Below are 16,181 nucleotides of genomic sequence, written 5' to 3' on the forward strand. Positions count from 1 at the left end.
CCAAGCAAAGGAAAGTGCTACACTAATACTGGCAGAAATTTCCTATTTGGATATTTGCTATTTGGCCACTCAAAAATGATGGAGAAGTAAACAAAAGCATATGCCACACAACTCGGTCCAGTAAGTAGAGGGCTCTCAAGATGGCTGTCACCGAGATGGCTGAGAAATAGGAACAGATGTGGAAAAAGGAGTGGTAGTGGTGTTCGCTAGCTCCTGGATACCAGCTTCTGAAGATCTGGGGAGCCAGACTCGGTGTGGACCGGTGACCCCTAGTCATAGGAACTTTGCCTGTGCTGTCGTCAGTGTCCAGGGAAAACCGCGCTCCACCTTGAGGAATCCCTCTTCCTCAAGGGTTCAGGTACAAGAAGAGAGAACAGTGCAGTGACTAGGCTTCCTTTCCAGGTTATTCTTTCCCAGATTATATAGTCTTGATCAGAAAGTCCATGTCAGTGGGACTTTCTGGAAGACCGATTTTTTTTTTCAAGACAGAGTCTCTGTTGCCCAGGCTAGACCACCCAATTTTTAAAAATTAAAATTTCTGTACTTTGAAGCAGGAAGGACATACAAATGAGAAAACTGAGAACCAAAGAGGAGACAATATATTTTTGTTTGCATATAAGAACCTGACTCCAATGAGCAAACTAAAAGGTGCTTTATTAGAAAGATACTGAGCTAACAGAATCAGAGGAAGAGGTGATTAACCAAGCCTCCATAAGCCAGAACCAAGGCCTGGAAAGCCATGGTCTGTGCTCCATTCTCAGCAAACCTCCCCAGAGAGTCTTGTTTCCCTTCTTTCTCTGTTTGAGACATGAAATCGCCTGTAGGCACTTAGTATACATGCAATTACAAAGGTTTGGCATCTAAAACTTCAAGACCAGATGAGTATTCTGAGGAAGAAAGTATAACTAGAGCAGGGGGCCCACCCACTCTTTGAGCCATCTTTTCTTTTCTTTTTTTTTTTTTTTGTAGAGACAGAGTCTCACTTTATTGCTCTCGGGGTAGAGTGTCCTGGTGTCACACAGCTCACAGCAACCTCCAACTCCTGGGCTCAGGAGATTCTCTTGCCTCAGCCTCCCAAGTAGCTTGGACTACAGGAGCCCACCACAACGCCCCGCTGTTTTTTTGTTGCAGTTTGGCCGGGGCTGGGTTTGAACCCACTATCCTTGTTATATGAGGCCAGCGCCCTACCCACTGAGTCACAGGCGCCACCCTGAGCCATCTTTTCTGCATATACAGAATCCCTCTGCTGGGTTGTGACCATAAGCTACAATGAATCATGTGGAATGAGAAGCCTGATTCATCCCTCAGCGACTGTTTAACAAGCATCAGAAATTCTTCATCTATATGTGTTTTGATTCCTCTAAAGTAGACCCTTTGGACAAATAATGAGACCGCCCTGCCTTTAAGCCATTTTGACACTTCTCTTTGGGGATATCTTCAGAGTCATGTTTTAAGACCCCAGGAAATTTGCCAGACTTAATTTCAGGTGACTTAGGGTGCTTCCTTAGGGTAGAGTGAAAAAATTGGCCACATTATTGCTATTTACTACCATCAAGAGATGGCAGCTATTTCTTCACTTCTTAAAATTGGGTTTGGCCATGTGTCTTGAATTAATCAGTGGCACATTAGCAAATGTGATGCACACAGAGGCTTAAAAAGTGCTTCTGCATTTTAAGCTTTCCTTCTGCTGCTGCTGGGAAAACTTCTTGCCACTATATGAACAAATCTGGGAAGCGTCTGGAAGATGACATTACATGGAAAGAGTCCTCAACAGCCCCAGGCATCTAAGCTGGGCCCCCAGATGTGTGAACGTATCTATCCTAGACTGTCCAGCTTCAACCAGAAGAACCACCCAGCCAGCTCACACAAGCATAAGAAATAACAGATGTTTGTTGTTTTAAGCCACTAAATTTGGAGTGGCTCATTATATCCTTCAGAGAACAACAATCAACTCTTAACCAGACAGTCTAAAAATGTTCCACTGGTACAGACATTCTTTCTCCCAAGCCTACTTTTCTTTGGGGATTTGGATTTGACCAGCCACCAAAGGTTTGCACTACAAGGTGAAAGCTTAATTGAGGAATATAAAGCAAAGGCCAGGAGTGGTAGAGGTATTTGTGGGCAGTAGATTTCTCGGTTCCCTTCTACAAAGGTGATTCAGGTTTCTCAGTATGTGTTTTCATAGCATTGTGTGCCTTTCCTTTAGAGTACTTTGTACTTATATTTGGGTAATGATTTGACAATATCTAGACTAAAGCTGTATGTTTCATGAAGTTAAGGACTGTGTCTAATTTGACACTGATTGTACCCTGGCACATACTACGCATTCATTTGTGGAATAAAATTCATTTGTGGAATAAATTTGAGTTTTACCTACTTCGTATAAGGGATCCAAGCCTTAAAAATCCACAATTTAAAAGTTTTTTGCATGTACTTTAAGTCACAGGCTGCTACCTAAATTTTCAGCTACTGCAGGTAATTGGGATGTAGAATCTGAAATCAATGAGACTCTGGGACACTGATTATTGTAATTCCTTCCACTTCCCCCACAGTGTCGGCAAACAAAGTCAAACAAATATTTCTGAAGACACTCCAGGAAACTTGATATACGAGCAAGGAGCTGGTGGGGCAGACAGGAAGGAATAGGTGGTGTGAGTGGGAGGGAGAGTCAGGTCTGGAGGATGGCCATACCACTCTGTGGATGTTTTAAAGCAGGCGTCCTCAAACTTTTTAAACAGGGGGCCAATTCCCTGCCCCTCAGACCGTTGGAGGGCCGGACTATAGTTTAAAACAAAAAACTATGAACAAATTCCTATGCACACTGCACATATCTTATTTTGAAGTAAAAAACAAAACGGGAACAAATACAATTCACACCGCTTCGTGTGGTCCACAGGCCGCCGTTTGAGGACAACAATGGCCCAAATGAGGTTATCTAATTAACTCCAAGAAGCCTTGGGAGCCTGTTACTACCACCACTCCATTTATCCCTCGTCTGAGACGATCTAAAGAAAAAATCTGAAAAGGGCATGAGTCAGAGATGGTTCAAAATGATACTAGTGAGTGTCTTGGGCATGTTACCTTTTTCAGGGCTATGTTTCCTTGACAGCCAAATGGGTATAATAGTAGTAAGTATTTTAGAAACAGAACCTCCATTAAATGATAGGAACCTTGTAGGCAGGGATCATTTGTTTTTATCTGTATTTATCTACATATAATAGATTATCCATCTACTAGGCCCATAGTAGATTCTCATATAGGTGAATGTCTTCTTAGAGGTGATTTGAGACCTACAGCTGGCTCCATCACTAATGTACTCTCAGAATGATTAGATTGCCCCTCACTTCCAGGACCTTAGTCTTCCTTCTGTAAAATAGGAGCCTAGTCAAAATCTTCTCTAATCTTCCTCCCACTTTTGTTGTTCAACAAGTCTGTGGTCATTCAGGACACACTATGCCACTGCTGCTCCAGACTGAGGAGAGGAGACAATGATAAGTCACGAATCACTTTGTATTTACAGATACACATGCATTTAAAACAGATTCTGTAAATAACTACAATACTGTATTGCACTTTTGGCCTACTTCCTCTTTAGAAGTCAAGAGGTTTTTTTTTTTATATCTTCATTTATTTGGATTGTTGAGGAAGATGAAATCCGGGACAAGTTGCCACTAACTCATATTACGCAGCTTGAACCTGGGTGGCTAATTGCACTAGTACCATGATTGATGAACATTATGCTGTGATCGGTTGGAAGCCGCTGCTTTCACTCAACAGAAACGAGGTCACAGAGCAGGGCTAGGGAATTGCTGAGTAACAATAAGCAGGTGTGGTTGTCTGGTGCCCAGTAGAAGAGTTTGCCACTAGAATATTTAACTCTTGATTCCATCTGCCGTGAAGATGCTTGTTTCCTTGAACTGGCTCCCTTGAACTGAATTTTAAAGAATTTGATGGTATAAAAAAAAATTCATTATTTGCCTGGATATTCAGTAGGAGAGAAAAGATTGTTTAATATAGGTATATTGGGCAATGCCCATAGCTCAGTGGGTAGGGCGCCGGCCATATGCACCAAGGCTGGCAGGTTCAAACTGGCCTGGGCCAGCTAAAACAACATGACAACTGCAACAAAAAAATAGCCGGGTGCTGTGGCGGGCACCTGTAGTCCCAGCTACTTGGGAAGCTGAGGCAAGAGAATCACTTAAGCCCAAGAGTTTGAGGTTGCTATGAGCTGTGATGCCACGGCACTCTACCTAGTGTGACAGCTTGAGACTGTCTCAAAATAAAAATATATATGTATATAGGTATATAGGTTATGAGGACCTACATCCAGGGGTTATGAGGACCTCTGTCTGAAATCCTAGTACTGGGGTAGGTGGGTGTTACTATCCAGAAAAAACAGTCATTATCCTTGACAGCGTAAGCAACTCTACAGTGTAAAAAGCACACCCAGAACCACAGCCCTGTGAACGGACTGTATTCTTCCATGGTCAGAAGAGCTAATTAAGTCTGTTCCCCCAAAAGGGGGCCAATTGCTGGAGCATAGAGGCTGCTTAGAGCGCTGCCCGAGAGCCTGATTAGTATTGCCTGACAAGGCAGATGTTTGGGCCAGAGAAGCAGTGGGCATTTTTTTGCTCAGGCCCATGGGACCTGGTTGCCTCAGAGACTGACTATCCTTTCCTAAGCATTAGACATCCATCACACCAGATTAGTCTGAGTAGTGAAGCAATTTGTTAACAGATTAGAGACTTAAGTCTTCTCCAGTGGATTTGGAATCTGATGGCCCTGTCCTATTGTGTCTTTAACACTCACTAGCAAGGTGATCCAAGTCTCTCAACCTCTCTCTGGATCACAGTTTATCTGTAAAAGACGCAGTAGGGATTGTGGTTATGAGCACAGATCTGGGAGCTACTGCCCGGGTTTGAACTCCACTACCATTTACTCATTTTGTGACCTTTAAACAGTTGCAAACCAATGGGGGAAGGGGACAGGGACATGTGAAACAAACTAGTCCCTGTCACCCCCCCCCCATTGATATGCAATTGTTTTTAAGCAGCTACAATCTCTTTGGACGTTTGTTTCTTCATCTGCAAATGAGGCTGATTATAGTGCCTCCTTTACAAAGATGTTGGGTAAATAAATAAGTTAATACTGTAAAGTACTTGGAACCATGTCTAGTACAGAGTAAGCATGACATCAGTGTTAGCTAAAATAACATTGAGTTGGTGATCCTGATCTCTCGGATTTGTTTGGCAGATCATCTTAAATAGTGAAGGTGGGGGAAAAAAAAGAGTCACAGAGTTATTAGTACTAGAAGAGACCTTAAAGATCATCCAAATAAACTCCCTCATTTTACAAGTAGGAAATAAAAACTAAGAGATGGGGAATAACTTGTCCATAGTCACATTTGACGTAATGGCAGAGTCCCCGTCTTGATTCCAAGTTCAAAGCTCTGTCCTCAGGAACTGCAACATGTCCATAAAGCTGACTCTGGGTGGTCCTTTTATTTAGTCAATGGATTTCTTGCTAGTTAATGAACTTTTCTAGGACAATGAGCTGCATTTGAAAGCAAGAAAAAAACAGGGCAAGGCTGGGGCGGGGGGCATAGATCGGTGAGTAGGGCACCGGCCACATACACCAAGGCTGGTGGGTTTGAGCCCGGACGTGGCCTACTACCAAACAACAATGACAACTGCAACCAAAAAATAGCCGGGTGTTTAGTGGGCACCTGTAGTCCCAGCTACTTCTTGGGAGCCCGAGGCAAGAGAATCCCTTAAGCCCAAGAGTTTGAGGTTGCTGTGAGCTGTGATGCCATAGTACTCTACTGAGGGCGACATAGTGAGACTGTCTCAAAAAAAACTGGGGAGACTCTCCCCTACCACATCGACAACAACTATGAAGCAGCATGTTAGTGCAAGGGGAAGTTAAGAATTCAGGCCATGGTCGAGAGGAAAGATTGGCAGGAATCATAGCCATTTTCATTTCATTATTTCAGCTAAAACCCAAATATGTGACTCTGGCCAAGCAAGCTAGAATCTTGAGCTAATCCATTTTGGTGTTAGAGTTTATTTTCTCCTCTCTCTCTCTTTTTTTTTTTCTTAAGGGGTTTAATTAAGGGGCTTCTACCAGAAGTAGTTTCACATCTTATCTTTGGTAGAAACTAGGGTTTCTCTCCCAGGAGAATGGGGTTGAGATTGGGATCTCTGAGTTTATTTTCCCCAATATTTTCAGTATCATGTCCTCTTAGATTTATTCTGCTTCAATCACATTTCCAAGTTAGACTGTTGAGGGGTAATTGAAAGATGGGTTAAGGAAAGAGGCAGGATGGGGAGAAGACCCTGTGAAGAATGGGGACCTAGAGAAACGGCAGGTCTTACTCTCAGACCATCTAAGGGTGTCACCGGGCAGAGGTCTCTGATAGCAAAGCCAGTGCAGATGAGGTGGGAAGAGGAAGAAGACCATCCAGGGGGTGAGTTTAAACTTAAATCAAGGAAAACTTCCTATCAGAGCTGCCCCAAGATGGTGTGAACAATGGCCTCCTGTGCCTGCCTAGAAAGTGTGCTTTAGAAGGAAAGGATTTGGCTGTGACGCTTGACGGCCACTAGTCTGAGATAGAAAGGTTAGAATTGCTTAGTCAGACTAGGTAAATTTGGGGATCCCACCAACTCTAAAATTTTCACATTCCAGGAGTCTGAGAAACCAATTTTATGAAGTTCCCACAATTAAGACCTTGCTGGAAAGTAGCAAAGTCAGAAAGTACAGTCTGTTTCTTTATCTGGCCTGTGTTTCTTTTCCTCCTTCTCTCTTTTTTCCTTTTCTTTTTTGGTTTCTTTGGGACAGGGTCTGATGATGTCACACTCGGTAGAGTGCTGTGGCGTCACAGCTCACAGCAACCTGAAACTCTCGGGCTTAAGCGATTCTCTTGCCTCAGCCTCCCGAGTAGTTGGGATTACAGGCACCTGCCACAACGCCCGGCTATTTATGTTCTTGTTGTTGTCATTGTTGTTTAGCTGGCCTGAGCAGGGTTCAAACCCACCAGCCCTGGTGTGTGGCCGGCGCTATAACCACTGAGCTACAGACACCAATCCTCTTTTTCTTTCCTGAGCTCACTTACTCACTTTTTCATATAGCAGGAACCTTTGACATTTTGCAGGGGACAATCTTTCTCTTTTAAGTGTTTCTGACTCAGCCTTTGCTCCTTCAGCATCATTAGAGAATCTGAACTCTCTGAAGATTAGTGCTGGCCTGTCACCACAGCAACTGCCCAGGCCCTGTGGGCATCCGTGGTAACAGGCACGAGGCTCTCAGAGCCGCTTGACTTGCAGTGAGAGAAAGCTCCGCAGGGAGCCTGTTATGAAATAAGCATGTTGTGCTTTGGGAGGTTTTCTTTAATAGGATTAGCTGTGTGGGCGAGCCCTCACTTTACACAGTTGGCCAGCCCCTGAAAAGCGTGTATGTGTGTCAGATTTTGGTAAATGGAGGAACTCTCATTTGAAAGGCAGGAAGGAAACTCGCTTACCAAGTCCCTATAGTAAATCCCCTTTGTAAAAATGGACTCTTCTTTTGTAAAGTGAATCTCCACCCGTGCCGTGACCTGTGCTCTTACGTCTAGCGCTCAGTGTCTGTTATCAGGGCCATCTGCAGAGAACCCCAGGGGCAGGCAAAGGACAGCAGCAACTCAGCTTGCTTGGGGCTGGGGGTGGACAGTGTGTGACAGGGAGAAGCAGAGTGTGGGGTCACAATGAGGGGCAGTTAGGAGGGTGGGTCTTGCTAGCATGAGCAGTTCTGCTGCAGCAGTGGCGGGGTGTCTGACAGACGCGTGCTCTTGGAGGCGCCCAGCATGGAGGGATCCGTGTCCAGCGAATCAGACATCTTGTCGCAAATGGCATCCACCAGGCGCTCAAAGGCCTGCCTCACACTGATGTTCTCCTTGGCACTGGCTTCAAAGAAATCAAACCCTGGGGGGGAGAAGACATACAGATGAGGATTTTTCCCGTCTCTTCAGCTGGAACCCTTTCGCGGCCCTGGGCCCCAGCGCTGGATTAATACGGCCAGTAGGGAAGCAATTCCATTCTGCTTCAAGGAGACCGTACAGGGCAGGAATTTCCTGGTTTTAGAGTCAGTCAGGTCCTGGCTCTACCATTAACCAGCTGTTTAACTCTGGGCAAGTCACTCATTCTTTTTACAAATCAATTGACTGGTTTGTCCGTAGGGATAATTTTACCTTCCAAATAGAGTCACTTCAAGGATTAAACAAGACCATGCTTGTGCAACAAATAGCCCTGTGCCTGGCACAAAGAAGCATTAAGAATGTTTGCTGAAAGAATAAATACACAAATATGTATGCAGAGCACTTCGCATTTTCCAATCTCACCTCCCCTTCACATCGCCCCTGGGCAAAGGTGCTTCATTCAGATCCTCTTGGTTTCACTAACACAGACACTGTGGCTTAGAGAAGTGAATGGGCCACAGGAGGAAAGGCACCAATATGAGAAGCCCAGGTTCTTTTTGACCAGGGATTTCCCTCCTCTTTTCCTTGCTTCCTAATCACCTCAGCCTGCCCAGCTGTAATCTGGGCTCTGGGAAGCACCTCAAGATTCACCCTTTCCACCCACAGACCCACTGGCTTATCTCTACTCAGTGGGGTCCCTCCTCCCTAAATTCTGCTGTCATAATCCTATAGAAAGAACTCTCCTTCCCTCCACAAACCCAACAAAAGGCCCAGGGGAAACTGCACCTGACATGGGCAGTGTTTCATCTGTTTTACATCTTGAGATGCTTACTGACACTTTCCGTGACAGTGCACGGGACTTGCTTGTCCCGAGAGACACAGCAAAGGTCCTCCCGATTCAGACAGAGGCTGCTTTCCACCTGAGGAATCCTGACCAGCTTGGCGGCAGCCCTCTCCGTCGTGTTTCTGCCCACCCTCCTCCCTCCCCTCTTGGCCTTCCACCTTCCTCTTTCCCTTCCTTCCCAGCATTTCTGTGTTTCGCTTCAAAAGCCTCTCTCTTTCCTTTTTTCCCCCGTTAGCTCCTTCTTTTGCCCTTATGTTATACTTTCTCCTTGGGATCCCTAATATCTATTGAATATTTACTACATGCCAGACATGATGCTAGGAGCTTTAAAAATACTACTATCTTCTTTAATGCTCATAACAGCCTGTTGGGTAAATATCATCATCTCCAATTTATAAATAAGAAAATGACAGTTCCAAGAGATTTTGTAACTCACACAAGGTCGTGTGGCAAACGTCGGTGGAAATTGGGTTTAGACCTGAGCTTGGCTGTCTCCAAAGTCCATACACCGCTCTGCCACCCATTTCTTCTTTCTCCCATTCACTTTGGATGTTCTTTCCCGATCATACCTTTTTCTTTCTTTACAAGTCTCTTTGGCCTCCTTTGCTTTTATCTAGCACAGTGTCTGAGTCTGAGCAAGTCACTTCACTTTTTTGAATCCCTTAACCTCACTGATTCTCAGACTTCTAGCTTGTCAAGTAGGAATAATAGTGGGTTTTTTTTCCTACTGAGAACAGCTGGGAGGGGAAAGGCAAGGGCTAAATTGCCGTCCGAAGTTGGCTGTGTATAATGACAGTTTCTTTCTGCAATTCTTTCATCTTGCTCCTTCCACCTCCCCTTCATCTTTCTCCCTCTTTTCTCATCTTCTCCTACAAAAGAGGGGATCTCTTCCTTTCTCCCATCTTCTCCCTATTATTCTACCTTGACAGAGCAGTCTGAAGTCCCAGGTATCAACAGGCCTCTCTTCCCCTGGCCTCCCCAGCCGGAAGGTGCTCACAGCTCTGCCAGCCCACCTCCGGGTGATAGCCTCTCCTGCGGCCCATTCCCTGACCTGAGAAAGGCAAGCGGCAGAGTGCTGCTAATTGCAGACAGGTGATGAAGAGGGAGGCACCTGCTGGCTCATTATATTCAGGCCCTGGAAACCCTGTTGACCTCAGAGACCCTCCCGTATACAGCTTCTCCTTAATGAATATCACAAAAAACCAGGTCTTTCCCTGGTCTTTGCCGTATTGCAAGTGGCAATGTTTGGGAAGGTGGGGGGAGTGTATTGCTTGTCTAGGAAAGGAGCAAACAGGTAGGTAAGTTGATGGGTTTTAATTATTAGTTTGAATGATGATAAGGACACAAGCAGGCCCAGGGACACAAATCCCAAATCCCTTCTGAGAAGTGGCACTGAGGGGAGGACAGGACACACTGTGCAGGTGGCCAGCGGGAAGTGGCCTGGGGGCCAGCCTGGATTTGAATAGAGTCTCTGTTAGCTTCCGGCTGTGTGGCCTTGGACAAGTTGCCTGCTCACACTGTCTTTCCTCATCTGGAGAATATTGCCTACCTCATAGGCTGGTAATGACAATTAAAAATGCGCAAATGTATGCAAAGTGACTGGCATGTGAAATACAAGGCAATGCTCTTTCCCATATGTTCTTGGCCCATCTTAGTCCCAGCTCCCTTGCCCCTTCATGGTCTCCCAGGGCCTTTGAGGAAACTCTTTTCCTTCATCACATAGGGTCAATCAATAAACCAGGCTCTTATTTATTTATTTTTTTTGTAGAGACAGAGTCTCACTTTATGGCCCTCAGTAGAGTGCCGTGGCGTCACACAGCTCACAGCAACCTCCAACTCCTGGGCTTAAGCGATTCTCTTGCCTCAGCCTCCCAAGTAGCTGGGACTACAGGCACCCGCCACAACGCCCAGCTATTTTTTGGTTGCAGTTTGGCCGGGGCCGAGTTTGAACCCGCCACCCTCGGTATATGGGGCCGGCACCTTACCAACTGAGCCACAGGCGCCGCCCAAACCAGGCTCTTATTGAACACTGACCTTGTGCCATCTGAGTGTCAGAGATACAGGGAGATCCATCTAGGTATGGAGAAAACACCCTAAAGGGAGTGTGTTTCTCACTTCTGTATAGTCCTTAACTGTTCACAAATACAATTTTCAAAGCAGCCTTGTGAGGGGGTGGGGCAAGGCAAGGGTTAGCGATTGCAATTTACAGGAAGACTGAGGCTCAGAGATGGGCTAGGGCCCTATCCTGTTAAGCGTCTTTGTCTCTCTCCCAGATGGAACAGTGACAGAACAAGAAATAATATTCTTACTCAGGTAGGGGAAAATAGAAGCCATTAAGGAATGCAGCAGAGGAAGAGAGTGGCAGTGGAGGAGGGAAGGAAGCTTCTTGAAGTTAGTAAGGATGTGAGCCTTTACAGTCAGAACCGAGAAAGCTCTTCTTCACCTAAATGACTTCTCATTCTTCAGGACTCAGCTCTGATAAGGTCTTTTCATTCTCCTCCATGCTTCCCTTTGCCATAGTGTTTAGCTTCCTAAACGGGGCCTATGTTGTCCATCTGAGCCCCAGCACTGGCCAGAGGAGCAGGCGCTTGCTGAGTGCTGGCTGAATGAGCAGTTGGGTGAGGAGGTGGGACTGAGCACCGAGGGCGCAGCTGGCGCTTGTGGATGGGGCCATGAAAGCTCAACTCTACAAGCCTGGCAGACCTGGTGCTGGGCACTGAAGGCAGTGAGGTGAATCAGCCAGTTCCTACCCGTAAGGAGCTCCTAGTCTAGTGTGGAAGATACACACATTGTTGTAATAGAGGGAAGCCACGGGGTTGTCAGGGCACAGAAGAGGCATCCAACCAAGTCTTGGGGCCGGGGAAGGTTTCTTTGAGAAGCTGATGCTTAAGCAACTATCAGCTAGACAAAGACACCTGACTGTGAGTGTATGTGTGAGCACACACAGGTGTAGCCCTCCAGGCAGGGGAAATAGCATGAGCACAGACAAGGGGGCAAAAAACAGCCTTGGTATATGCCAGAAGGACCGTGGCAGTTTCTTATCATTGGAGCAGAAAACCCAAAGTGGTGACAGACACATGGAGAGCTCATATGTCATTCCAAGGGGATATCATTACTATCATCTCAAAGAAACCCAAAGCATGAGAACTCTGATTCAAGTTACCAGCTCGGAGGTCTAGCCAGCTCAAGGGTCTCTTGCTCAGCAGAATAACACCAAATGCACCCTCGCCCAATTACTGTCAGATTCCTTGAAGGCTCTTCGTTAGTGGCCCAGATGGTAACCATTCCCTCAGGTCTATTAATAAGGATTCTGAGGAGCGAGAATCCACCAAGGCCAGGAAGATGACAACCAATTAAGCAGACTAGTCCCCAACACTTTCCTCCTTCTAATTGGCTTCAGAACCATGAGGTTTCTGCTGTTTTTAATGGGATTCGAGTCTTACCTGAATCTGAGATGTTCGCCCACCCTCTGAGATGATCGTGTTTACCTATCAAAGGCAGCTGTCACAGACCCATAAACTGAGTCCACACTGCCTTCTTCTGAATTTGACCTCAGAATTCTATTTAGAAACTTGCAGCCGGCTAAACCCACCTCTCCTTATCCAAATACTGGGGCAAAACATTCCTCCTCCACCATTATATTCAAATCCCTTCTGCAGCCTCTCACATCTCCATCGTTTATCAACCTTCACCTCACATCCCCTGGACATTATCTTGCTCACTACCCCAGGCTTGCTCTCATGCTCAGGAACTTCAACTGTCATGTGGCTAATCTGTCCAATCCCTTGGGCTCTTAATTTCTTGACCATGTCATATGTAGTGACTCTCTCTTCTATTTTGTTTTAGCTATGCCCTGTCCTTATAACTTGAGCTATTTTGACTTGGATTTGTGCCAGTGGAATTGGAAGCAGTCTGATTAATTCAATATCCAGCCTTTTTGGCTTAATACCCAAGACCTTGCATGGCTTGGCCTCTGTCTACTTCCCCAGCTTCATCTTCCTGGCTCACATTATACTCTAGAAACATCAATGCTTTCTCATTTTGTGCCTTTTTCTTTTTTTTGAAACAGTGTCTCACTCTGCTGTCCTGTGTAGAATACCATGTCATCATCACATAGCTCACAGCAACCTCAAACTCTTGGGCTCAAGAGATCCTCGTGCCTCAGCCTCCCAGAGTGCTAGGATTACAGGCGTGAGCCATCACACCCTACCCATTTTGTGCCTTTCTTTGCTCATGTTATACTCTCTAGCTTCTATTCCCAATGACCTTCATTATACACCTGTGGGATGACTGATGCCAGAAAGCCTTCCCTCTCTCTTCTCTACCCCATCTCTAGAACTCCAAATAGAAAACGTACCTCCCCCCTGAACTCCCATGACACCATGCATGATTGTTTAGGTCAGATTCTAATCAGGAAAATGGGACCTATTCTTACCATTTAAACCAGAGGAAACTGGTTACATAGGTGATAGAAGAACTGAGAACCTAAACAGAAAGGTGAGAGAATCCAGAGATTATCAGCAGCAAAAATTACTATTACTAGAGCTAAAGCAAGTTGGATCCATGGGAGCAGGAGTCAGAGGAGGAGCCCCTGCTGGAGGAGCTAGCCACTTCCTTTCCCCACCTCTGGTCACCTGCCAGGGTTTTCCCTTGTCTAAATCCATCCAGAAGCCACTGTCACAGGAGTCGGGGAACACAGCCCGCAAAGGTAAACACCCCAGACAGGATTGCAGGAGAGACTCAAAGAAGGGTGAGAATGATAACAAACAGGCTGAGGACTAGCATAGCCATCTACCCAAAGAATGTTGGAACTATCTGTTTATGATTTTGTTTCCCTGGCCCGTGAGCATCCTGAAGACAGGAAACCCAGGCATCTCTGTGTCCTCAGGGTCCAACATGTGTTTGGTGACTATGGTAGATTCTTTACTGCCCTCCCTTCAGGAGATTTTACATCCCTACCTGTTGCCATTGGCTTGCAGCCCCTCTTTTATGGAAAGAATATATCCCCTCACTTCATCAACATCAGGTTTATTAGGTGACTTGTTTTGGACAGTGGATGGGGGCAAAAATTCTGTGATCTAAGTCTCAACAGAAGCTTTAAGAGCCTTTGTGTGGTTTAGCCATCCCAGCTGGATCCCAGAGTAAAGAAGTAAGTAAGCTGGATGGGAGTTGCTGCTGACTTGCAGCTGGTACATATGTGAGTAAGAAATAAATCTTTACTATTTAAGCCCCTGACTCAGGTTGTGCACCACAACATAATCTAAAGAAAATCACTAACATTGTGTCACTAATATTGTGGCAGAGGGTGGAAATTTGAAGAGAAACTATGAGAGGTTTTCAGGAAAACATCAACGACAGCACTCAAATTTTGAGTCCAGAGGCTGAGTTTGGGTACTGGGCCTGCCATCTACCACTTACATGGCTTAGTAAAGTCATGTGATCTTAAAGTGAAAAAATGAAGACATGGAAGTGTGGCAGAGTTTGTTGCATGCAGAAAAACGCAAGTGATGGACTCAGTTTTTTCACGGGTAAAATCACTGATCTACTGCGCTGATGGTGATGTGCTTCTCTACAGCAATACAGATACTGATGATAATGTTGCCTTACAGGCTATAGGTGAGACTGAAGGTCATAAGAAAACTGTTGTGAAAGCACATTGTGAATTATGAGGCACCATTAGGTATTACCAATGCCAACTAGGCCTCAATTCCTCACAACCAGGCTCAATAATGCCAGGTGTCTGTTGTTCATGTCGATCTAAAAAACATTTATGGAACACCTAGAAGGGTCTGAATGATGAGTGGGGATCTGGGCAAATTAAAATCATAGAATCAGGGCAGAGCGCAGTGGCTCATGCCTATAATCCCAGCACCCTGTGAGGCAGAGGAGGGTGGATCAATTGAGCTCATGAGTTCGAGACCAACATGAGCATGAGTTTAGAGACCCCATCTCTAAAAAATAGCCAGGTGTTGTGGTGGATACCTGTAGTCCCAGCTACTCGGGAGGCTGAGGCAAGAGAATTGAGCCCAAGAGTTTGAGGTTGCTGTGAGCTATGATGCCAAAGCACTCTACCCAGGGCAAGAAAGTGATACTCTGTCTCAAAATAAATAAATAAAGTAATGTAAAATAAAATAAAATCATGGAATCAAAGTGGGATAAAGCCAAGCAGACCTTTGCACTCAATTAATCCAAACCCTCTGTTTTACAAATGGGCAGAGAGACCCAGAGACAGGAAACGAGATGCTCAGGGTCACATAGTGAAGTAGTAGCAGAAGCAGGATAAAGCCTCAATCTCCTGACTCCTAGTCTTGGGGTGCTTTTCTTACTACATTATGCTGGAATATGTTTGTTTCAAAGCCACATGTTGAATAGTCTTTCCTTCCTTTGTAGAGAAAAGTACATTTCCTTTTTACTAGCCTGTCTGGGTTCTGGCAAGACCCCTCCCCAATCAGATCCAGGAAAAGGTCATGGAGCCCCTTTCTGAAGAGCACATGGAGGAGGAATCCTAAAATGTCATGCTTCCTGGAAAAGAAGGCCCTAAAACTCCTCTGCCCTCCCAAAGATCCACCTGCCTCAGCATCTATGTGACCTCACCCAGGTCCCAAGAACTTGGAGAACATAGAAGGCCTGCTGCTAGTCACAGCTTTAATAAATGCTCATCGCTCTTCACATCAATCGTCTTGGCTGAGTGAGCTAAGAAGAGATAAAAAGAAAAGGAGTCTGAGGAGGGATCCCGTAAAGCAGAGAACAGTAGTACTGCCCTGGTAAGCAGACAAGTGAAACTGAGGGGAAGCTGGGGATAGCAGAAGGATTAGGCACTGGGAGGGGGAGGGGGGAATGGAAGACTGAGCGCCCTCCCTCACTCTCCCACATCTGATCGTATCCTTGCAAAACCCACACGTCCTGACCCTGCCTATCTGTCCATCCTCACTGCACACTACTCGCCCCTTGATTCTTTAATCCCTGTGACATGGCCTTCTTTCAATCTTATGAATGTTTCAAGCTCTAACCCACATTCAGACTGTTCTCGAAGTGGAACACTCCCCTCCCCACACTACACTCTTTGCCTGGCTCACTTCTCCTCATCCTTTAGTTCTCAGCTTATGTGTTACTTTCTCACAAGACCTTGATTCACCAGCCTAAAATTAGATTTCCCTTTTTCACTTTCTCCATAGAACTTGCGGTAGATTTATGCTGCTTTTATCTCCCTAGTATTCCTTCCTTTCAGGAACCACCATTTTAAATAGTTATAGTGGAACTATAAATTATCATATTTGCCTCCCCCAGCCACTGGATAGTGACCAATCACTGCTTCCCTGGGATTGATATATTGTGGTTGAGGGAGAGAAGGCCTCTTTTTACAAGAATTAGGAAGCTATTAATCTGGAG

General features: G+C 45.5%; 1 protein-coding gene across 1 annotated transcript in view; it reads right to left on the reverse strand.

Annotated features, from left to right (window-relative positions):
• Positions 1-654: 654 nt before the first annotated feature.
• Positions 655-16,181, reverse strand: part of RAB3B (RAB3B, member RAS oncogene family) — a 78,835-nt gene continuing 63,308 nt past the window's right edge. The window contains exon 5 of the mRNA XM_053576481.1: positions 655-7,955. Within this exon, the coding sequence (XP_053432456.1) occupies positions 7,768-7,955 (188 nt within the window). The 3' untranslated portion in view covers positions 655-7,767. The remainder of the gene's footprint in view (positions 7,956-16,181) is intronic.

Source organism: Nycticebus coucang, chromosome 22, assembly GCF_027406575.1.
Source record: "Nycticebus coucang isolate mNycCou1 chromosome 22, mNycCou1.pri, whole genome shotgun sequence".
NCBI lineage: Eukaryota > Metazoa > Chordata > Mammalia > Primates > Lorisidae > Nycticebus > Nycticebus coucang.